Source organism: Electrophorus electricus, chromosome 16 (assembly GCF_041902795.1).
Source record: "Electrophorus electricus isolate QZ-2024a chromosome 16, ASM4190279v1, whole genome shotgun sequence".
In the NCBI taxonomy this organism is placed as follows: domain Eukaryota; kingdom Metazoa; phylum Chordata; class Actinopteri; order Gymnotiformes; family Gymnotidae; genus Electrophorus; species Electrophorus electricus.
This window is the reverse complement of record NC_137512.1, coordinates 20,190,001-20,213,668: the sequence shown is the minus strand read 5'-3', so window position 1 is coordinate 20,213,668 and position 23,668 is coordinate 20,190,001. Positions and strand designations below refer to the sequence as shown.

General features: G+C 40.8%; 1 protein-coding gene across 1 annotated transcript in view; it reads right to left on the bottom strand.

The window, feature by feature from the left end:
• Positions 1-12,048: 12,048 nt before the first annotated feature.
• The window catches only part of arap3 (ArfGAP with RhoGAP domain, ankyrin repeat and PH domain 3), a 14,218-nt gene continuing 2,598 nt past the window's right edge, over positions 12,049-23,668 (bottom strand). Inside the window, exons 4-29 of the mRNA XM_081698839.1 lie at positions 22,913-23,097; positions 22,465-22,571; positions 22,000-22,199; positions 21,613-21,698; positions 21,111-21,293; positions 20,552-20,693; positions 20,168-20,272; positions 19,698-19,851; positions 19,507-19,609; positions 19,216-19,414; positions 19,006-19,069; positions 18,384-18,547; positions 17,909-18,121; positions 17,697-17,802; positions 17,440-17,587; positions 17,137-17,205; positions 16,972-17,046; positions 16,617-16,734; positions 16,238-16,366; positions 15,951-16,087; positions 15,750-15,832; positions 15,622-15,657; positions 15,435-15,498; positions 15,195-15,338; positions 15,045-15,083; positions 12,049-14,187 (exon numbers count right to left, since the gene is read on the bottom strand). Coding sequence (XP_081554965.1) covers positions 13,759-14,187; positions 15,045-15,083; positions 15,195-15,338; positions 15,435-15,498; positions 15,622-15,657; positions 15,750-15,832; positions 15,951-16,087; positions 16,238-16,366; positions 16,617-16,734; positions 16,972-17,046; positions 17,137-17,205; positions 17,440-17,587; positions 17,697-17,802; positions 17,909-18,121; positions 18,384-18,547; positions 19,006-19,069; positions 19,216-19,414; positions 19,507-19,609; positions 19,698-19,851; positions 20,168-20,272; positions 20,552-20,693; positions 21,111-21,293; positions 21,613-21,698; positions 22,000-22,199; positions 22,465-22,571; positions 22,913-23,097 — 3,482 coding nt within the window. The 3' untranslated portion in view covers positions 12,049-13,758. The remainder of the gene's footprint in view (positions 14,188-15,044; positions 15,084-15,194; positions 15,339-15,434; positions 15,499-15,621; positions 15,658-15,749; positions 15,833-15,950; positions 16,088-16,237; positions 16,367-16,616; positions 16,735-16,971; positions 17,047-17,136; positions 17,206-17,439; positions 17,588-17,696; positions 17,803-17,908; positions 18,122-18,383; positions 18,548-19,005; positions 19,070-19,215; positions 19,415-19,506; positions 19,610-19,697; positions 19,852-20,167; positions 20,273-20,551; positions 20,694-21,110; positions 21,294-21,612; positions 21,699-21,999; positions 22,200-22,464; positions 22,572-22,912; positions 23,098-23,668) is intronic.

Here is a 23,668-nt window from a genome sequence, read left to right as displayed (position 1 = left end):
AAGCACGTCCACTCTAAGGTCAGAAAGGGCAGTCCAAAGTGGATAACAAAGCTTTGAAAAGCTTTGCCACTTGAAGATTGCCTGACAGAGCACTGCCCCCCTCCACCCCAAAGATTCAAAGCATGCTGTCAGATTTGCCCACCCTCAAATCAAGCCCTGAAGCACTCTCTCTCCCTCTGTCTCTCTCAACCTCTCTTACACGCTGGTGTTTTTGATTCAAGCACAATGACACCCCTTACCAAGAAGTATGCACTTATTTGTCACTATACAGTACACATTGTGACGAGATGGCAACAAAGATGAGGGGACAAGTGTGCACTCTGAAACGGTAATGAGAAATAATAAAACAATACTGAATGTAAGTTACAAAATCACATTTCAACATCTAGGTGCCACCAATTGTGGGCTTTGTGCATTTTGGACACTATGCTTTTTAAAGTTACTTCAATCCAGCAGTCATGGAAATGCCCTGATGAGGTCACTGCTATTCAGACATGAAATTGTATATGCATGTCCAAGAAATTAACTGGGAATTCGTGTACATCACAATTCTGGCTCAATGGGCAACATTCAAAATTCTCCATGATCACTTTGCATAACAACAATCCTTGGATCAGGGCTCGAACAAAGGCACTGCACATGGTGGTCTGTTAGCAGAGAAGATACCTAGCAGCCTTTATCACCTAATGGTATTTCCCTGAACAGTGCAGATTGTGATTTTAATGTGACTCCCTTGTTTGTAAATATCACCTGTATCAGTAGCATCAGGATGCTGCCGTGCTTGTGCAAGGGTCCCTCTGTGTGTGCCCAGGAAGGCTGGGGTGCCGAAGTGTGCCGCTCGGCTGCAAAAGGACTCCTTGAATGGGCATGCAGGAGATCAGCACAAGCCCCTGAAAATCCCATTAGCGCCCAAAGGCACTTGTTGCCTTGGCTTAGACCTTTGCTGGCCATCCTGCCCAGGGCTACATCTCTCTCTTTGTCCACCTTTTTCTTTTTCTTGGGTTTTATCACATTAGTTCCAGGGGATGCTGGAAATCTGAAATAATTGCTAGCCCAGTGATTCCAGCAGGGCAGAAAGTGGAGCAAGGGGACTGGGCCAAAGGGCCACACAGAGAAGGGTGTGAACGGTGTGCACTCAGACCAGACAGGCATCTCTGTTCTTTGCTGTTGCAAAAGAAGAGAAACTAATTGGGACGACACATCAGTAGACTGATGGCTTTTCATTGTGCAGTGCTGAAGATGTGAAACTCAACTTCAGAGTAAGTAACCATCTCTATTGGAGTTAATGGTTTTAAAATAATTCATCATTAATTAATCAATAATTACCTGAGTGCTGCATCATTTAGGTTAAGAATAACTAATTAACAAGCAAATCATCATTCCAGTACCCTAAAACTTGGTTTTCATTTTGAATGTCCATTATTAATTTAGACTAAAGGTGTATTATATTAGGCACAGAAATTACATTACAACAGATAAACAAGTGTATTGTATTAACTGCTTCCATGCTCAGCACAGTGGCATCAGTGGAGATGTCTTCAGTGTCATCAGTGCTGTCGGAGGGATAATATGACCAGTGGCATGTACCTACTGAGTGATGCGTGTGGTCGTCTCAGCTGCCATTACAACACAGGCAGTCTGGAGGCTTAGGTGGCGTAGGCAGTGATCAATAACCCTGCGGATCAATCATTGCCCTTCTCTTTCTTATGCGTGGCTGAGGAGCCCACTTCACTCTCATCGTAGCACTTCTCTTGCAGATTGGGCTTCCTGTGTTCATTATTGTAGGTGCAGGGGGAGATCATTGATCACTCGCCTGGAGGCGTGGATGAGTTGAGCAAGCGTCCGTCATTAGTCCTGCGGAGCTGTCACTGAGTGCTTTTTAGATTAGGCTCTGACAAGGGAATGATTAACACATGCTCTGATGCCCCCCAACCTAAGTAAGCGCATTGCATCTCTTTCACTGAATAATTCAGATGAGTTTGCCCTGATGCCTGAAAATCTACTGGATGTCTGTCAGAGTGTGATATTATGCAAATGTTTTAACAAGGAACAGTGATTGTGAATGAATGTTGTCACCAATATATCTGCAAATATGGCAATACAATTGGTCTGGCAAATTTCTGAAAATAACAGAAACCTACGAGAGAATTTAATAAATGACACAAATGACAAAATTGTTTAAAATGGAAAGTTTGTTCTTTTGTAAGATATAGTAAAATATAAATAACCTTTGCATGTCTGCTACAGCAGCTGCAAATGTTACAGATGCCATTCTGAAATGCCTTTGCCAAGCTGAATATCAGTGACCGCTGCTCAGGTTGCCTAACAATGTGTTTTCTTAGGTATGTCTATAAGCACATAGAGGCTGAAAAGACACTGTTACATTCAGACCACGATGTGTCTATTGTAGGACAGAAATTGCTGTGCTAAGGATGAGTGGATATTAAAATAGACATTTGTAGCATCATCTGAACTGCAAGGGGGAAAGGGGTTCTCTAAAACAGCTCATGTATATTTTTGTAGGAATTTTGCACTAATAAGGATGGCCTGCCACTGATATCAGGCACCACAGTGGAGGTCCCATGTCCTGTTGTACTTATAGGCCATATTATTTTTCTCTATAATATGGCTCTACTAAATATTAAATAAGAAAAAAAAATGTTTATTTGACAGCTTCAGTGGTTTCTCTTTCAGTTTCTGCATTTTTATCTTTTAAGCTTTATTAACTTTTATCCATTTATAAATTATCATATTACATATCCCGTTACTTAAGGTATCAAATGCATCCCCTTACTTGAAGAACATGCCATAAAGTTTTAGTGAAGGGTGCACAAAAGAATACAACAGGACAAAGAACATAGAGTCAAACTAACAAGCCCCTTTCTCCTGGTGAAACAATTGTGAACTCCCTTTGCAGACTTGCTTTATTGCATGAACTTCTGAACCCATTATTTTCACTACTATGTAAACACAAACTAGATGCAGCACTGAAACCATGGAGTCACCTAGCTTGTCAGAAGAAATGTCTAAAGAAAAGCAATGTCTTCCATGAAAAGCTCCAGTGGCCTTAAATAAAATGTAATAATGGAATGCAATACATTATGCTAATTTAAAAACCTTCTATACGACTCTGAAGAGATTATTAATGAAACATAATTTTTAATTGAGCACTTTGAATTTCCACTATAAAAATAAACTTGCCTGGCCTTTGGAAATATCTTTCTTTTAAACAGAGTATTGTTAATAATTTACATAGACTTCTCATCCTAATTATCCATTTTTTTCTCAAGCTAATTATTCATTTTTCTCATCCTAATTATCCTTTTTTTTCAACCCAACAAATCTTCTGGATTTTAGCAGACGTGTTATTCTCATGTTTATATAGTAGAGAAATGTTAGAAATTTGGCAATGGAGAATCAGGAGATTGTGTTTGATGCTCAGATTCTCAGTGCTTATTTGTGTGTGTGGAGAAACTTCATATCAGTTTTTTTCCTAAATCAGAAAAAGGGGGTTGATAGTTTAACCTCAGACGCTCAGTCCAACAACACAGAAGTGTGATCAAACTTAAGAAGAGAAAGAGAGACAGCAGGAGGAGGTGAGGGAGGGGATATAGTGGGGGCTGCAGAATGAAGCCTCTAAGGCCTCGGAGAATGTCATCACCTCCTGACCTTGGTGCCTGCTTCTACCCACGGAAAAAATGTGAAAAACAGAAGCAATTAATATAACCCCCTGATATGCATACATCAAACATATTATAAATCAAAATCATAAACAATCACAAAAGAAAACATATAAAAGGGGCACATGAAATCCTTTAGTATTCATTTCCTATAATAGAAATATGGACAGAATATTTTTAATTACCGAATGATTTTTGGAAAAGCTGACTGATAGCATTAGTATTAGGTGGCTAAACTGATTAGGAGCCAAGTGTCTTGGTTTGTGAAATCTTTCAGGATAAAAGGAACTGTTATCTCAAAATATACCAACAGAATTACACCACTTCTGAAATTCAGACTCAGATGAAATATGACTGAGCTGTGCAAACCATGTAAACTGGAAGCAAAATCCAACAATCACATAACCTATTCTGAGTAACAGGAAATACAGCTCAAATATATATTTGAATTCCACCAAACATGAACAAAAGTGATCCATCCCTTCATAAGTCACTTCCTCTCTTTTTTATACATCAGCAATCACTTACTCTTTGACAGTTCAAGCGTGTCTTGTGTTTACATATAAGACCAGCTTGCAATAACTACACTTTTGCGTTTGGTGTTGGTATGCGGACATTCACAAACAGGTGAAAGCTATATGCACACAGGAAGCCTACAGCAATGTTAAAATGAGGAAACAAGTAATTAGGGATGGAAGGACAACACTATCAGATAGAGCAGCCATTAGAAAACTTGATTTTTCTTGTGAAACCCGATCCATGTGCATTGGTCCACAATGCATGTCTCCCTTGTTAAGAGATGGCGGCAGAGGTACCACCTTCTAACCACCCCATTGTCTGTTTGGCGAAGGAAAGGATTATATGTTGGTGTTTAAAAGCTGGGGAACCAAGCCCCCTTTTCTAGAATGCATCAATGGCTGCCATACAACTGGATCTTGCTTTTTTCTGCTCTAGGGAGCACTGGGCTTCACCCATCAGGTTGCTCCAGTCACCTGGAGCCTGTGTCCCTCAGCAGGACACGCTTTCATCTTTTGTTGTGAAGCAGACCTGGGCGGCGTTTTTTCCATGCAGCTGGTCCAGGCGGCCTGTTCCCAAACCTCCCCTCCACCACATGCAGCCACGCTAACCCCCAAATGTAACCAGCATACATCTCAAAGTTCGGTTACCATGCCCAGGGTGAACAGCAACCTTAAACAACAAAACTTCTTCAGAAACAGACAAATCTGTGCAAATAGTCTGTCACCTTTAAAGATGTTTTTTCAGTTATCTTTGCAGCTGATTTCAGGGAAAAATTTGGTCATGCCCAGAAGTCACCAAACACACTCCAACTGTCCAACACGGTACTCACCCGCAGCCCTTTCTGGGGGCAGGCAGCATCGGGTGCAGAGTGGTGGACTCTTTTTATTGGATAAGTGGAGTGCCTTTGTGCTTTTGAACTGAAGATAGCCTGTCGGGCTCTTAATCACTGCTTCTCCGAGGTAACCAGCGCGCTGAGACTGGGGATAAAGAAGCCGCGGGCTATTCAAGTAGCTGTTGATCTAGACCTCATTGTGCTCACCACTATGGCTTGGGCAAGCAAGGTAAACAAATGGCAAACAAAAGGCGGTGCTCCACAGCAAAGCAGGCTCCATGGGGGGTTCATATCCTGGGACCAGGCTCCCAGACCCCCATGACAATTACGCCTGTGTCTCACCTATGCACAGTGTGGTCCACACCCTACCAGTCACCTGTCAGACTGCTAGTATGTCAGAGAAGGCTCCAATAGAAAGCTTGGCACAATTAGCACCCTGATCACATGATAATGACTCCCAGTGAAGCAGAACTTAACGGCTCTTCATAATATCTATCTATCTATCTATCTATCTATCTATCTATCTATCTATCTATCTATCTATCTATCTATATATATATATATATATATATATATATACATATATATATATATAAAGTTACAATAATTGTAAAACATTATTTTGCTATTTCTTTTCTTGAAAAACAAATGGTAGAGACATGTTGATGATTATTAACATAGCACAGCTGGGCCTAGGAAACTGTACTACTGAAGTGAGAATAGTTAGACTGGCATCATTTCTTTAGTGAGTTATTAACCGAACAGAAGGAGGATGATATCAAACAGTGCCCTCTGGTGTGCAAGTACCAAATGCTTTCATGAATGTTACTGTTGGCACCAGGATAGATGCATTACACTGAAGAAAATGGCAAATTGCACATATTTGGAAGTATCAAAAGTGCTATAGAAAAAAAATATACTAATACTGGTCTGGACATATACCATTAGCTCAAGTCTATAATTACAAAAATAACTTGCCTTTATTAACCAGGCAGTCTTTCTGCTCCAAGGAAAGTTCACTGTGTCCTAAGTTTAGTCAAAAGGAGAACTCAGAAAGACAGGCAGGGGAAAAAGAAGCGAAACATCGGTGTTATGGTGTGGATGCCATCTTTTATACCCATGAAAGCCCTCCCCAGATGGCAGCGAAGAATTTCGCAAAAAGGCATTCACCTTTTTACAAAGCAATCTAATTGAGAACAAACTGTCATTGAATTAGAAGAGAGCATGACGATGGGCTGCAGTGGGCTGCCCTCCAGTTCCTGTGGGTGTGCCGGGGTTGGAGTAGGTTGGAGTCGGGGGTAACGAGGCGGGCCCACCGTGCTCTGGGCCCCTGACTCTGTAAGCCTCTGCCCTCTTCAGGGCCGCTGAGTGACATGAGAGGCTGCCACAGATAACATGCGAAACAGACCTCCACAATACCCTTTCTCTGCCTTTGGGACACACAGTTCACACTCAATAGACTGTTAAGTTTGAGGCAGACAGGGACCCAATTCGAACCGTTTTTTAATGCTGAAACCTTGTGATTGTGTGAAATATTTGGTAATACATATGAACACATATGAATTCAGACTGTAAAGTCAGACAGTAAAGGGGTAAACAGGGTACTAGGAGCTCTGAAACATGGTATGGTATTTGTGTAACACAGATGTGTGGTATTTGTGAGTTTAAATTACACACTGCATTTGTCCTTGCATTCTGCATTATGGTTTCAATAGCAATGCATAGTTTGCTTGCCAATTTGTAGTATATTGTGGTATGACAAATTAAATTTTATAAAAACATTCCTGAATATGTCATTGAAAAAATATTGAAAAAATATTTTCAGTACTGTTACAAGCATTTAGAATGTAAAAAAGAGAGAGAGAGAAACGTGGATAAATACACACATGAATTGACATGAATGCTTATTGAATCATCCACAATGCAGGCTGGGGTGGGTGTCAGCGGCTTTACTTATCACACTGTTTTGTTTTGGCCTGAAGACAAAAGCTTAAAAATAGAAAGAACTGTGATTGAGAGAACAAAAGTTGCATCTTAAAATTATGAAAATGAGCCCAAAAAGGAGCTCCATCCCCTTCCAACAGACCATTAATCATTCCTCAGTGTTCAGTCACCAGCCCAAATCAATCTAGAGGCATCTAAATGCTTGAGACATCACTCAGAATGCCCATTCTGTTCAGCTGTCACTTTAAGAGTAATTGCTGCATTAGACTTTTATTGAATTATTTATTTTCTTTATTTCTTCTTTTGACTTTGTCCCTGAATGAGTTTTATTAAATCTGATATGTGGTTTCTCTAAATGTAAAACTCACTGAAATATATTCAGTTTCTAACTTTTTTTTTTAATAGATTTTGTTGAATAGCTGTAATGCTTACCTTTGAAATACTATTTGATTAAAGAAAAGTTTATAAGTGGCCTATATTGCATGTAAAGTGGATCGATAGTTTAATATGTTCTGCCACAAAGTAGAACCAGCCCTGTGGGAGGGGAGGCCGCCTTTGGCCAAGTGTCACACAGCCCTTTGAGGAGATTCATGCTTGTGTATTTTATTTTTGTTTTGTATAAACAACGGCGCTACGCGCTACCTTTATTGGTCGTGCTGCGTTGTGATTATTCCTCCCTAAAAGTCCTCCCATCTGTCCTCCGATTCTGTGGCCCGAGCCTCTTTCAGAGCCCTGACAGGGAGTAGCGACACAGAGTAAACTGGTAGGGGGCCTTCATTTCGCACCATTCCTTGATTGTGCCCCTCCAAACCAAAGCACTCTTCTATAGCTTTTTGATAGGCTTTCAATCCCAGCCCCACTGACATGGTTTTCTTTAGGAAGAGTAGGAGCTGTGGCTTTTTTTGGTGTTGGGGTGGGGGGCTTACCGCAGAGATTTAAGGGAGTGCTGAGGTGATTTTTTTTTTAGGCTGGGTGGGTGGGGGGGGGTGGTGGTGGTGGTGGTGGTGGTGGTGGAAAGTAAAAACTGCAGCAGATGGGGCTGATTGTGCTCTCTACGCAAATTAAGGAGCGAGACATCTGCAGCCGCAACATACTGGTGGTCTGAAGCAATTAAGGCAGGGGAACGGGGTGGGGGGCTAGGGGAGAGGAGTGCAGGACAGAGGAAAAGACAGTCCTGCCTGCCGGTGCATAGAGCTGGAGTCCGGCTCACATTACAATGAGGCCGGCTACAATAGATTGAGCCAGCCAAGAGGAGATGCAGCTCTGGCGGGTGGGGTTGGGGGTGTGGGGTGGGAGGGGGTTGAAGATTAATGTACGAAGAAGCCAACAACAACACTCAGCACAGCCAAAATACAAGGAGGGGCATTTGGAGCTAACATTCGCGTTATAAAGTGTGTCCTTTTCTCCCACCTTCTCCATTTGAACACTGAGGTCATTTTAAGAGGTGACAGCCTAGACGCTCACTGTTGTGGATTTAATGTGGAGTTTTACTCCCCGTTTTTTTCCTGGTTTTGTCTTGCGTGCTGCCCGTCCCCCTCAGCCCCAGCGAGGTGACGTGACAAAGCGGGGTCATCCCCAGGATTAGACCTTTTTAACGTAGCTTTTATTTATAGACTCAGTGCTGGAGGGGGGTGGGGGGGATATTTGGGACAGGCAAAGAATGCCTCCATGGTATTTACAGGCCTGGTTCTACTAGGATATGTGTGCAACAGTGCACATCCAGTGCAGATTTGCATAACTCAGTCCTCTCCAGACAGACCCATGTTGTTTTAAATAATTGGGGCAACTAACAGGATGCAATTGTTGTCTAAGTGGGCAACTCTTTGAGCAACTATCTAGAGTCAAATCACATTATCATTAACATGTGCACAAAGAAGAAAATCATGACAAATGTCATTTGGGTATTTGATTAAAACTTCAAAAGGTTTAGAAAGATATTAATATCATTTAATATCAAATCAGCATTGTTGCTTGTGAAAATTAACACAAAATACATTCTATCAGTAAATTTCAGAATGTTTGTGTAGGAATTCCCTATAGCACCTTCCAGAGAACATATAACTAACAGGATTAAAGGACACAAGAGAAGATTGGGGACTATTTGATCCCCAATTGGGGATTATTTGGGGACTATTTGATCATATGAGGTACAGTCATTCATCAAAGTACCTTTGTTTTACGATGGTGACATTTTTACTAAAACCAATCAAACTCCTCAATCTCAGGTCAGATTAAGAGTATTACGGGTTTAGTTTGTGGCCATCCAATTGAGTTACTAATTGCCAAGCCAAAGGACAGCTATAATGGAGGCTATCTGAGAGGTTCCCTTGTCTTTGAAGAAATGCTACTCAGACAAAAGTCCCAATTACTTCCAATTGTCATGGGGCTTGGAAAGAGGCAGTGCCTCTTCAAGATTGAAACGAGATCCTGTTTGGTGCTAATCCTGTGGTTTCATCACCTTTTTCGTAGCTCATGTCTCCCTTTTGGATAAGGCATCCCAAGTGTGAGGCTTATTCCCGAAATACAGTCAAATGGGTGTGGAGTCCCCTTCGGCTACTCACTAAAGGAGTCTGCTTTCAAAGAGACACCAGCGGATCCTTTTGAAGAGTGTGCAGCCAATTCACAGAGTGCTGAAGTTACTCATCCATGTATTCAGTGAAGCCTTTCAGAGCAAGGGTGCTCATACACAGACAGACTTAACAAGTGTTTGTTCACAAAAGGGTGCCTGGCATGAGAACTCCAGTTTGTGTGTGTCATCACTTGACAACTGTCTATCATCTCAACATTTGCCTTTGTTAAGGGTATCAGAGTCAGGAGAGGAAGCCCTTGCGAAAATGTGACTTGCGATAGTTTTGATTATTCTGTTCCCTTTTAATATCATTGCAGGCTTGCAGGCCTCTGGGTTGGCAACTGCAATATGATGGACTTGTAGCAATGTGTCAAAACGTCCACATCATAAATAGGACAAGTTCACATGCCATACAACAAAGCCTGCACAGAATCTGCATCCCTGAGCTTGCAAGTTTAAAGTTCAGGACAGACCAATGTAGATTTAGACTTACAGAGGACAAGCACTCACTAGGGAACACTTAGGCTCAGTGTTCATCACAACTTGCCCACTAACTCATGATTTAGAGCCGTTTCGCCCTTGTTCTCAGTGAGCGAGTACCACCCTGAGGATATTTTTCCTGCTGCCTTTGGTGGAGCTGATGGTTCTTATAATTGTTCACTGGCGTGAATCAGCCATCACAAAACACTGGAGCGCATTGAGAGCCCTGGCAGAGGGCAGCAAGGAGGTGATGAAGTGGCAGTGAGAATGAACTTAATCCCCTAAGCTCTTGTTGGGGCTTGTCTTTGCTCTCTGCCTCCTTCCCCAGAAAAGACCCCAACCTCACAAAGCGACTCAAACAAGAGCCCCCAGTTAGAATCTGCTGCAACCTCCCAGAAAGAAAGGAAAGGGAGAAGAGGGTTGTCATGCTGCCCGTGTAAAGGGAGCTAGCAGTGGCTGCTTCCTTTATGTTGGGATGGAATAAGGAGAGGATAACGTTGGAAAAACGGACAAAATCAGCAATATTTACATCCATGGTCAAAATAAAAAGCTTTAATATTGCAAGACAGTTAATGAACCAATGAAAGGCATCCATTGAGGCAGGTTTGTACTAGTATGGTCACATGAAAACGTCATATCTGCCACAATAAGAATGCAAATGAAATGTACAAATTATACAATTTGATTTACTGAGCTATAATTATTTACTGAACTATTTTGTGTTTCTTGAATAGTTTCTCTTTACTGAACATATTAAAATATAAAAGAAACATACAGCACTACATTTTAATGTAAAAATTATTAATTGTGAGATAATTGACCACTTCTACCTTTAAATGGAAAGCATCAGTCTGGTATATTGGTAACTGAGAATTATTAGTCTTTATTTTGAATTAGGACAATGATCGATGTTTAAATTAAGGTGCTAAACTAAAACAGAACATGTGTGAGTGCTTTTACCTGAAGGGAGAGTTTCACTCAAAGAATAGGAATCACTTTAGTCTGAAGCTACTTTGAAGGTGTCCAGTTAAAAGCTAGGATAATGAGATTACTCAAAGTTAAATCTCCCCAGAAGACACTTTTGATTGACTGATCCTCTGTATTTCTGGAAAATTCCTGTTCTCATCCCAAGTAATAATCCTCTTTCGCCAAGACATTTCTCTTTGAAAATGGGCTCTGCTAACATAGTCAGTTCCAGCACATCTTTTGTTGTTTTCCTGGATTGTGTAGAACACCTATTATTATTTCTTGGCTATTTAGCTTAATATAAAACTTAATATAACTTAATATAAAACAATACTGGCACAGTAATGATAGTAATGGTATATGAGTTTAAATTGATTCAAAAAGAGACTGAAGTTATAAAATTACTATTAAAAGTACAAAATTAGCAAAAGGAAAATTATATACAATAAAAGCACAATTACTTAATGGCCAAGTTGACAATAGATGCCTAGTGTTGAACCTGGTATCTTTGCATAGAGCTTAATAACTCTTGTTTAACATTTACACAGACTTCAAATAATTATTTAACTATAAATGTGTGCTATTTATATTTCCTTAAAACAAATGGGTAACAAAGTAAAAAAATCAGCAGAAAAAGCACTGAGTGCGACCTGTTGCTGAAAAGTGAAAACTCAAATGGTTCTACATAGCTTAGTTTCCTGTTTTATGTTTGTGATAAGTCATATAGTTGCAACTGATAAGTTCCCATGTTGTAACTGACAAACAAGAATAAAAAATTATTTTAATTTGAAATATAAAATATTTTCTCTGGTCTCAGTTGTTTCTGAAACTCTAATAATAATAATTATATATATATATATATATATATATATATATATATATATATATATATATATATATATATATATATATATATATACACACACACACACACACACACACACACACACACTTAATTATAAGTAAGTGTAAATATAATTAGGTGCCAGTATATCCTGATGCACTGCATTATTACAGTGATTAATGTATTATATCTTTGAATATACCACAGAAACAAATTAAAAGTACATTCTTTACTTAACACAGCATGCATTAAAAGTACAGAGGCCTTGTTTCATGGAACAGAGTCTATTTTTGCAAACAGCCTTATATTTAAACATACTCTTTAATTCTAAGTAATACCTTTGGCAAAATCAAAACACTTTGCAATCAGTAGGTTACTAGTGAGTAACTCAACCTTTATAGTTTATGCCTGCTTTTCTATCATTGGTCTTAACACATATCTTGACACCACTCATCTTAACAAATCAAATTTGGTTTTGGCACATACAACACTAATCACTAACAAACCTGCACATTGTTATGCCACATAGCAAAAACAAAGGTCTAACAGTGAAATTTGCATTTCAGGCAAAGGACCAATAGGGGCAGCACTTACAATGACTCACAATATAAAAATAACATCAGAGAAGAATGTTGCATTCATAATATTACACATAAGCATACATTACATATATTTAATCAGTAGCCTGTAGGGTGCTCTACAAGGGTTCAGTAAGTGTAAGATTACGTGGAATGCAATATTACAAGATTGTCAAGTATTTATATTTTGGATCTACACTGCCCTCTGTTGTTCAAAGTCAAGCTGGAAAAAATTCCTAGCTGTTCATACAGTGTATCAACTTTAAGGCCTTCACAGTATGTCTTAACGCTGATCAATGGTGGACAGAGTATAAATAAATTAATAAATATAACAAATTGTACTTGCGAAACTTGTGAAAGTCCCAGAACTCCCATTTTTCTGGGAAAAAATATTTTACACGTGTTCAAATTTTCTATGGTGCAGTTTAACTCAAAGCCACTTTGGATAATGAAACATCTTCAAAATGATACCATAAGTTCAGTCACCTTGACTTACTACTACAAGCCAACTCAATGACCTGTATGACTGAACCACGCATTATACATATTCACTATTTTGTTATTCAAGTTAAACTGAGTAAATACTATTGAGTAAATACTTGTCATGCTAGTTGTTGCTACGCCTGATGGATTTATTGTGGACTTATTTTTTATTTATGAAAGTCCAACATTATAAAAATGTATTGTTCTCTGTACATGGTTAGAAGGCACTGTGCTGGTAAATCCATTTTGCTTTCAAAACTTAACCATTCAGAACTAACCAAAGTGAGATGACATCTAGTGTCAGTTTAGACCAACTCAACCACGCAACTGCCCTTTAACAGGATTAACAAGAATTTTGCTAAAAACTGAGGTTTTGTTAGCAAAAGCAAAGAATATACATTATAATATTATATTTCAGTTATATACAGAGCACTTAACAGAGATGTATATATTAAAAAATGGTTAGTACTTTAGAACTAGCATTCAGTATTTTTCCTTAATTTGTCTCAACTTTATAACACTGGCAAACGTAATGTATTTTAATGACTTCATTACACAACAAATCAGCAACAGCTGCACTCAACTTCTTAGCAGAAAAAAATACTTTGAATATAGCTGCACATTCAGACTGCAGGATAGAGTTAGGGAGCCTTTTCTGATTTTGATTTTTTGGCATTTAACTGATTCTTTTAACCAAAGCGACTGACAACAATTTGAGCACTTGAAGGTTAAGGGTCTTGCTCAGGGGCCTAACAGAGACAACTTGGCAATGATGGGGCTTGAACTGGCAACCTTCTGATTTACTAGTCAAGTACCTTAACCACTGAGCTACCACTGCCAGCTCGTACTGACTACTGGCCATCTTAGGTCAGGTTCTCAGTTTTGTGCTGTTCCTCTTCCTCTTGTTTACTGAACACAGTGGAGAGTTCCTGCAGCAGCAGCTCTTGGGAAGGGCTGCAGGATGTTGGCTGGTCCTGCCCACCCTGGCAATGCACAAAGCAGTGGGATTCTTCCTGCATCAGTGTGTCCAGAGAGCCACCAGGGGTTAGGAGGCCCTCTTCCTCAAAAGAGCACACCGGGTTTGAGCTGATGACGCGGTCCAAGGAGCTGGCCTTCCTCTGGCCTAGACTCACGGGACACGGCGGCACCTCCAGGGTCTCAGTGTGGGCACTGGACCGGAAGCTCGTCTCCAGGGACTTCAGCACCTGCAGGCCGAAGTCACCCACCTCCTCGTAGAGGGGCTCGGGGCTCTCCTGTCGCTCCTCCACCGAGTCCTGCTGCAGCTTCATGGGCTACCAGGGGCAACAGAGCCAAGGTACGGAGTGAATGTGGATTCACAATAACAGTTTTAATTTAGGTTTAGTGAGAATAGCAGTTACTACACATGTGCATATTACAAAACGTAAGCAAGGATAAAAACAATCCTTTTTTAAAAGTGAATATTCCAAGTCAATTTCAGTAAGAACTGGATATCTTACAGATTATCTACAATTATGTGAGTTTGTATTAGGTCATTCACAGAGGGAATTCAGCCTTCAACAGAATTGTAATGACTATAACTGCCTTCCTCCTGTGAGTTTATTCCATTGTTTTAGTATCACAGTGACAACCTCAAGATAATTATCCAATACACTGGAGACAAAAGAAAAAAGGCAGCAATTTGCTTGCAAATGTTTTAAGCTCATGATCACCAGAGGCTACACTATCCACACCCACCTCCCCACCCCACCCCAAAACACCAGAGCTGAGCAGAGGTCCCAGCCTGTGCTCAAGGCTATGACCACAGAACAATGCAGTGGAACATTTCTTCCACCCCACACATCCTGTTGTCTCCACTTCAGACATTCAGGTCAACATCCTGATGGTGTTGTACCAGGAAACCTCAGCTTCCAACAGGAACGGGAGGGACGAGAAAATTAAAGAGGAGATGGAAGTTGAATGCATTAGTGACGACTCAAAAATGATGTTTGAGCCATGTCTATAGTATAAGAGATAAGTGTGGATGAGGCAACATAATGACATACCACACAACCAACTTTCACTTTCACCAAATGTCTCAAAAGCACAAAGTAAAGAAGCACTAAGTTGACTAAACTGGAGTAGTGTGTCAGAATGCATGTAAACAGCATAATCAAAGATGCATACTTACAAAGTACATTGAAAGTGTTCTCCTATCATGAAGCTTCCTCTGCAGAAACACAAAGTCAAAGCAATTTATAAGTCATAAGGGCTCATAAGTGTTGCACATGTTTAGCCACTAGAGGGCGCTACAGCAGCAGACAGAGGTGGTGTGTAATACCAGGGTTTTGTTTGCTGAAAGCATAGTGGAGTTGGTGTTGCTCTCCTCTCCTCTGATGGGCACTAAAGGCATGGTGCCAAACCTCTGCTTGGAGATGTCTGAGGAAGAGTGGCGTCTCATCACAGGAGGCCGCAAGTCATCATTCTGAGAAACAAATCAAACAACTACTGTACAGCTTCAAATTACCAAAGCGTTTTTGATCTCGAAAATGACATGTAAGGACAGGAAGATGTCATATACCTGTGCTTTTAGCAGATTTGTCATCCAGTCCCAAAGCTCTGTTTCACTGGAGCAACTAAGGTACCTTTCATAGTTAGAAAATGTATTATTAACCATAATGCAACCAAACTCATAAGTACCCTCAAAAAGGCTGTAGCAAATAGTAAGTATATGACCAGCATAGTTGAAACCCAAAGAGAACACTTACATCTGATGTTTGTCTAACATCACAGTGAAACCCCATCTGCAATTGGACACGAGTATTTAATAAAAACATCAAAGAATGCTTTTATTACATTATAAATATACAAACAAACCAAAAAAATGCCATCTTACTTTGTTGGTGCTTTTAACTTCTTTCTTATTCCAATGTAAATTTTCATGGTTTTCAGTAGCCACTCCTTTTCTGGTTTGATGCTCTGCAACAAGTGAAGGATACAGAAGGCAAATCAGTATGTTCTGTTTTCAGTGTTCCAAATTTCTCCAGCTTGGTCTAATTATTCGGAACGTGGGGAAGCTGTTGAGTGAGGGACACACTTTCTTATCCTTCATTAGAAGCAATTTGTGGTCACGAATTTGGAATCCACGCTCCTGGAACTTGGTCCCTTGCAGAAGTTTGGGTGGCTCCTCTCGGCACTTCAGAACTCCAAACTTCACAATCTCACTTTTGTAAGCTGTGGCCCACAGAGCAAAAACAGAAAATACAATTCCACATATGTACAATTTATATCCTTGTAGTGATCCTGTTTCAGACAAAGATATTATTTAAGAGCATTCTTTGTAAGCAAGTAGTGTGTTAATAATACACTGTCCTGTGCAATCACCTGTGAAGATATCTATCACATCTCGTCTGGGCACCTTCTTTACTAGCAAGTATGCAGAACTAGGATCAGCCATCTTGCACCACTGCAGGGCTTGTTCCAGAACCTTCTCTTTTGGGTGCAGAGGCCGCTCTATTAAAATCCATTCAACAAAGCTTTTTGTTCATAGCAGTTATAATTAAATACAGTGTGATAAAATAGTACAACAAACAAACAAAAAAAGCTCTAATGTAACATTCTATATTAAATTGTGTGGTTTAGTATCATGCTATAATTCTTTATTAAGATTTATTAAGATTTAGTACTAGTTCACTGTAGCTGGATTGTGGTGTTTGAGGTCCACGAGCCCCTTTGCCTGAGCAACTGGTATGATTCTATTTACCAAGCTCTCCATCTTCAATGGCTTCAAAGGTCATCCAAACATCTTTCTCGCCTGCAGGGACATTTCTCATGTACAGCACCTGGTTAGTCAACTCTTCAGCGCACATAGTGGGAGAGACCTTCAGAGAAGCAAATCATTAAAAACACACTTGGCAGAAACAAAGACTGTAACATTACAGGAACTCGAGGTGGACGTAGCTGGTATGGTGGTAAATACACGCCACCATGCGGGGCTAATGTGAAACTGCATGTTTTACGCACAATTTAGGAATCTATGCAAACATTTGTGAAGTACATCATTATTTTGCTAATGATGGAATATTGGAATGTTGCATATTAAGTAAATGTGCACTTACTTTTAGAGTGATGCAGCAATCTGGTGTTTTTTCCTCCAGATAAACCTCAATTATCAAATCTCCTGCCTGAGAGAGCTGGGCCCAGTAAAGAAATGACAATATAAGGCCAAGCCTACTAGAGCTAATTCATTATTTTTACTTCGTCAGTGGGTGTGTCCATCATACCTGTGTGTCTTTCCAGGTCGTGATAAGACTGATCTCGAGTTCAATTTGGGTTTGGTGCTCTTCATCAATCTTCAGGACAAATTGAAATAACCAATGAGGTAAATAAATATGAAGTAATGCATATAATACATCAGTATCAAAGTACATACAGTACTTTGATGTTAATGATTACATGATGTTGCTTTTAATCCAATACAATTCTGGTTCACTATTAAACCAAAAAAATAGTAATTGTAAATTACATTACATTCCCATTATATTTAAGTGGCATCATAGCATAGTGCTCCGAGTTCCTTTACTCACATCGAAGACGTAGAGGTAGTTGTCAATAAGGTCCTCTACAATCTTTACTTCATGTTCCCCTTTCCCATCTGTCTGGAAGAGGCTGGGTGCAAACAGCAGCGACAGGTTCTTCGTGCACATCTGGTTCAGGTCGGCACACTTTTGTACCCTGTCAGAAACAGAGGGAGAGAGAGAGAGCGAGCAAAGTTAACACACTATTGTCTGTCAGAACGAGCACATCTTAAGTCTGCATCAGAAATGTATATGCCTTTGCCAACCTGTACAGGTGACTGATGAGAGCAGCCAAAGTAGTCCGGTTGACCCGCGGCAAACCACGGATGAGTTCCTTATATCTGTCCAACCTCTGTGTCTTATTAGTAATCTCTGCAGTGTGAGAAGGTGGAGAGAAATTGATCAGTGTGCACCAAAACAAACTTTGCATCAGGCAGGCTAATATAATAAAAGTATGAGCTCGATAAACTGCACTGACTAGCAGCCTCCTTCCAGTAAGTGTGGAGGTCAGCCATGAATATGGGGTCATCAATCTCGCGGAAGAACCTCTTCAGCACATCAGTCACATCTTCGATGAAGTTGTCCCCAATGCGGAGCTTGACGTTACGGGCATCCTTCCGGAACTCCTCCATCAGGAGCTTAATTCTGGACTTGGCCCCATTTTTCCTGTAGATCCCTTCATGACCTAGGCCTTGGAACATAAGGCAATCATAGCTCCTTCAGCCACATGTCTGTAGACATTTATGCATAAGGATCTGATGAAGGCCTGCTTTTACTGCCATGGAAAAGACAGAGCAAACCACCAGGTACACAAGAGTATACAAACCCTGCTTGAGCTAGGCACTGAAGGCTTGCACTTAGCATTGGTTTATTTAAACAGATGATTTTAATTACATCTGATGAAAGAATGCGGTCTGTGTTGAGTCCTCTCAGTAGTGTGTGTGAGTTCTCACCATACTGGGTGATGAATGCGATGCAGCTGTCCACGATGATAGGGATGTCATTCCTGCTGAGCTGCTGGTCTTTTAGTGTGTTGCCTCTCCCCCCTGCTGCCTTCTGGATGTCGGTGTACCACAGGGAGAAATCTGTTCGGCCCATGCCCTGCAGGTGCAGAGTCCTAGGGACACATACCAGCACACCCACCATATTATCAACTTTTATTTTAGTAGACCAAATAAATCCCAAAACCTAAAACCTAACAGGAGTTTAAAACTCCTCTATAAATCTGTACCACCACATGACAGTTCTTTTCTGTAAAGCCAGTGAGCACAATTCGTTGGATCTTAACATAATCATGAGGTATTAGTGTTTACACAGAGTAGTGTTTAAAGGGCTACCAAGAAATTATAAGTTGTTAACATAAGTAGTGTTTAATTGCACGCAAAACCTTAGAGAACATAAATAAACACTAACATAGATAAACACTAACATAGATAAACACTAATGAAGTAAAATACTAAGGCAGCCAAACCTCAATACAATATATAGTAAAAATAATTTTATTTTGTTTGGCTAAATGTTACTAAGACATTTGCAAAGTACTGTACATTCATGTCTCCCAATGTAAAACCTCACCTTCCTTTCTCGACCAGAACCAGAATGTCCCTTTTCTCATGGTTGTCCATCTCAGACACCATACCTTGACCATTTAAGAGAAATCAGACAAAAAGTAGTCCATGTAAACCAAGACAACACATGAACCTCAAAGACCTTGGGCTATGGGAAACATTGCTTCACAGCACCTGCGGTGTACCCTCCTAGCAAAGCTGTAGCAGAAACACTCACTCAGCTCTTGCAGGCGCTTAAGGTTGATGATGTCCTCGGCAGCACCATCGTTCCTGGGGCAGATGAACAAGTTGGATTTCTGCAGGACGAAGAAGCCCTCCTTCCACTGCTGTGGGTCCAGCATGGCTTTATAGCGTAGCATTCCCACACGCTCAAACTCCCGTGTCAGCAAACAGTGACAGCTCAGAGGGGTGGTAGCCTGGGGACAGCAGCATAAAGGCGCAGCTCTTCAGACACGCACAGGCAACTCTCCACACGTACAGACTATGCTTTGGTCTGTTTATTTCTTACCTTTCCAATGGCTCTTGCCCAACTGTGCAGCGCATCCGGTGTCTCTAGGCCAAACTGGATAAGCTTTTCAGACGTTAGGTAGAGTTCAAATGTATATCGAAACCTGAAAGCATTATGGAAAAAAAAGTCAATTAATTTCCATGAACACTGCATATGATTCAAGTACCATCCAACCTAATAACAAAACAAACCTGTCAATAAAGCCATTGTTGTTGCATGAATCAGGCCTGCTAACTCCTAAACAGATTATATCTTTTACATCAATCTTCATACTGGGCTCGTGGCACCTCTCAGACTCATAAAACAGGAGAGACTTCTCGATTGAACACCAAAACTTCTGAAAATCTGGAGGGACAAAAAAACAAAACAAAACAAAACAGGAGGTGACAGGCATGAAAATAGTGAAAGTAAATTATCTGCTAAAACTAAACCATGTGAATGTGATAATATAACTTTGGATAGACCATGCCCAGTATGTTATAACTACATTTAGCTGCCTGTAACAGTTAAAAATATTGTTCAGAAAAGTGTCCCTAATACATTGAAACATGCGTGTCAGTGTAGTTGGTATTGAAAGGCCCTTTATTCTGCTGTCTTCTGAAGACGTACATTCTCCTGCTGAACTCCTGCCAAGGGTTGTGCTTGCCACACTGTCGCCTACCTTCTCTGGTTCTGCGGGATAAAGTGCCTTTGTTCATGGAGCTTGATTTGTAGAGGTATCCAGAATACAGGACGGGCTGCATGATCTCATCATACACGCTGGAATCTGCAACCAAACAGAACTGAATGCACCACAACAGCTTATTCTGCCCCCTCCCAAAAACTGCATTAACTGCCTATTCTGCACTTCAATATAGGCATGCATAAAATCACAGACTAGCAGAAGGTTAGCTGCATTTCAAAATGGAACATGTGGTGTCTGTAAAGCTACACAGCTATGAGTGGAAGAGGTTTTGTGGCTGGTGCTGTTGCCGCCGCTGCTGTGTGTGTGTGTGTGTGTGTGAGAGAGAGAGAGAGAAAGAGAGAGACTGGAAGCCCTCAGCACCTGAGGTCTGGGTGTAATTGTAATGGAGAGACAGGTGCTTCTCATGTCCATTAGAGTCTGAGATTCGAGCTGCTTCCGCCTCAGCGAAAATCTGAGTCACTGTTTTCAGGAGGTTCTGTTCCGTCACTGCCATGCACAGAACCTGCAATAGAGCACACACATACACGCACACACAGACACACATTCAAATGTTGGACGAACACATGTTCAGCCACGGGACTTTCAAAGCCCAGTCATTCATTCAGTAAATCCTTTTATTACTGGTTTGAATTCACAGTTCAGAGAACATTCATCGTTTTTCCTCAGGAAAAACACCAGTCTTAACCTGCAGCTGTAAATATGAGAGATTGCTACAGCAACATTAAAAGCACAATACCTGACCCTTGTTGCCAGACTGCTGGCTTTACTCTTTTATGATCAGACTATTTTAAGCAAGGAGGGTCTCAACACATCAGTGTGGACTGAAATCATCTTTATTTGTGAAGTTATAACAAGGAAGCAGTCCAATGCGGGTGCAATCTTTATGGATTCATTATTTGCAAAGAGCTTTTATGTTTACCTTAAGTAACTCTTCCTGGGAGCTGAAGCTGGGGTGAGGATGGCGGTAACGCCCTTCTTTGTATTTCTGGATAATGAATTCTCTCCGTTGTTCCGGGGAGGCATCACAGTCCAGCTCATCAGCCAGCGGTAGTCTAGCTGCCCAGAACTCATTTGCTCTGTCATTACCCAGCATTATGAAGAGCTAAAAACACATGCAAACACATACACAAACCTCATTGCAGGGCTCCAGGCATGCACACAGAGTATATGTACTAATATACATCACATAAATACTCAATTTCCCTTAATTAATTAGTGTTCATTTAAACTGAATTAAATCAATTTAGTCTATAATGAGAATGCTAGTTGGTCATTGTGAGCATAGCCCTGCCCAGGCTTTACAAGTTAATGTCATTCAACACCATATTTCTGAATGGAAAATTCCTATGTCCAGAGTAGGCAAGGAACTTCAAAGGGAAAGGGTTGTGTCATGACCCGCCTCTTCCGACAGCAACCCCCACCTGTACAATCTCGTTGCTCCAAACACTGGTGTCCAGTTTCAGGCTTTGCACTTTAGATACCATTGTGCCCAGGCCCCTGTGCTGACCTGCAGATAGACAGAACAAAAAAGTCAATCACACCACTGGCCATGCTCCGTGCCTTTTGTTTGGCTCATGACAGCTTCCTGAGAAGCTGCCTCTGAGCTACTTCTTCTACTTCTTATCTTTAGTGCATGTCACGGGGGTGATGGCTCAAGAACATCTAACAACTAGTCTGATCTCTGGCTGAGCACTGTGGAGAACACTGTGGAGATTGTTGTGGAGAACAATTTGAATAAAAGATGTGATTTTGGTCATCAGGTCCATTAGATGCCTGGGCTTTGGAGGGCTCTCACCAGCTCCACATACCTGCGCAGTTCTTGCAGATGACCACACAGAGGTTGATGGAGGCCCAATCAGGATTGATGGCTTTGCAGTCAGCGCAGACCTTGTTGGAGCGGTTGGACCAGATCTTCTCAGCTACCTCGTAATCAGACAGCGTCTCTGCAATGGACTCCTGCAGAGCCTCCATCCACTCACGCTTCTCCCGCTCAGACTCAGCTGTGAAGCTACAGGGATTAGCAGGTCAACCACTCAACTACTGAAGAACCATTTGAGCTTATTTGCATGTCCAAAATAGGCTTTAGGCACATATTTGTGGCTTTTCTGCCTTTTGCACCAGGATTGCTACAGTTATTAGAGATTCCAGGACAAGAATATTGATCTGGTTTTCTCTTAACCTAACAGTTTTTGACAAATCTTAAGATACTTTAGAATGCTATAGAATAGTGTCTATAGTTCTACAGTGTCTACAGTGTCTATCTAAGCCTTTACCTGAAGGTTTTGTAAGGGGTTATGAGGTCAAAGCTTTTGCTCTTGCCATCACGGATTGTAGAACCTCTGGCCTCAATTACAGAGATTCCAATTCCATTCTTAAAGCACTGAAAAAAATGCCACACAGTGTGAGGAGAACATCTTAGCACTTGGAACACAAGGAGATTAGCTCAAGTCTCCTGTATGTAGGTTTACAGCACATCAGTAAGAAATTAGGTAACTGCAGATTACATAAGCCTTGGTACCGCAAGACATTTTGCAAGCCGCTTGCCTTTAAGCAACATTTTGAGGAAGAAAGAGATAGAGTACAACAACAGAACAGTAGTGTGTGTCGGAGCACTGTTCCTGGACTCACACTTAAGAACGCCTCAATTTAATTAAACTTTGCTATCATTCTGCCAGTACCACATCATGCACTGTAATGCACATGCAGTGAACCACAAATCACCTGCTCACTCTTGTACAGCCATATCTGCTCAGTCATGATGGCAGCGTAGATCTTTGACTTGATGCCTTTGAGCTCCAGGAGACCACTCTTCTGGCAGTGGGTTCCCGGGCCAAAGCGCGGCCGGCCAAACACCAGCTGCTCCTGCACACGCTCTTGCAGCACGCTGCACCATTTGCTCCGCTGCACTGTGGCAGAAGACATCAGAACCAGGTTAAAATGTCTCCAACAATCAACCCAAAAAAAAAAAAAAAAAAAGAGAGAGAGATGCCACATCCTAAACCCTTTACACAAATGTTGTAGTGTTTTCAAATTAATTACTATCTACTGTAGAGTATAATTGACTGCTGTAATAAATTTGTTATGTTTCCCTGCAGTCAGATAAGGAAAAAAAAAACCTGACTCCAAAAACACTTATAAAAAGGTATGGGGCAGGTGTTTAAGTAGTCTTCAAACATTTATACAAAACACATATGGATGCTCATCCATGGGAAAACTGTCTGATTCGCATTTTTTGCTGGTCTTTCTGTAACATTCAGAGGCAGCATGCATTTGCTTAAATGAACAAGTTAAGTCCATATGTGCCATAAGTATGTGAAATGGGGGAAACAAACAAAACCATAATACATAAAAAAAAACAAAAGTGAAACCAAGGACATGAAATAAATCAGCAGTGATACAGAATGAAAAGGATGGATAAACAATAAAACACTGGCTAACAATAAAAAGTCTAGCTTCTGATATGACAAAAGCAGCCAA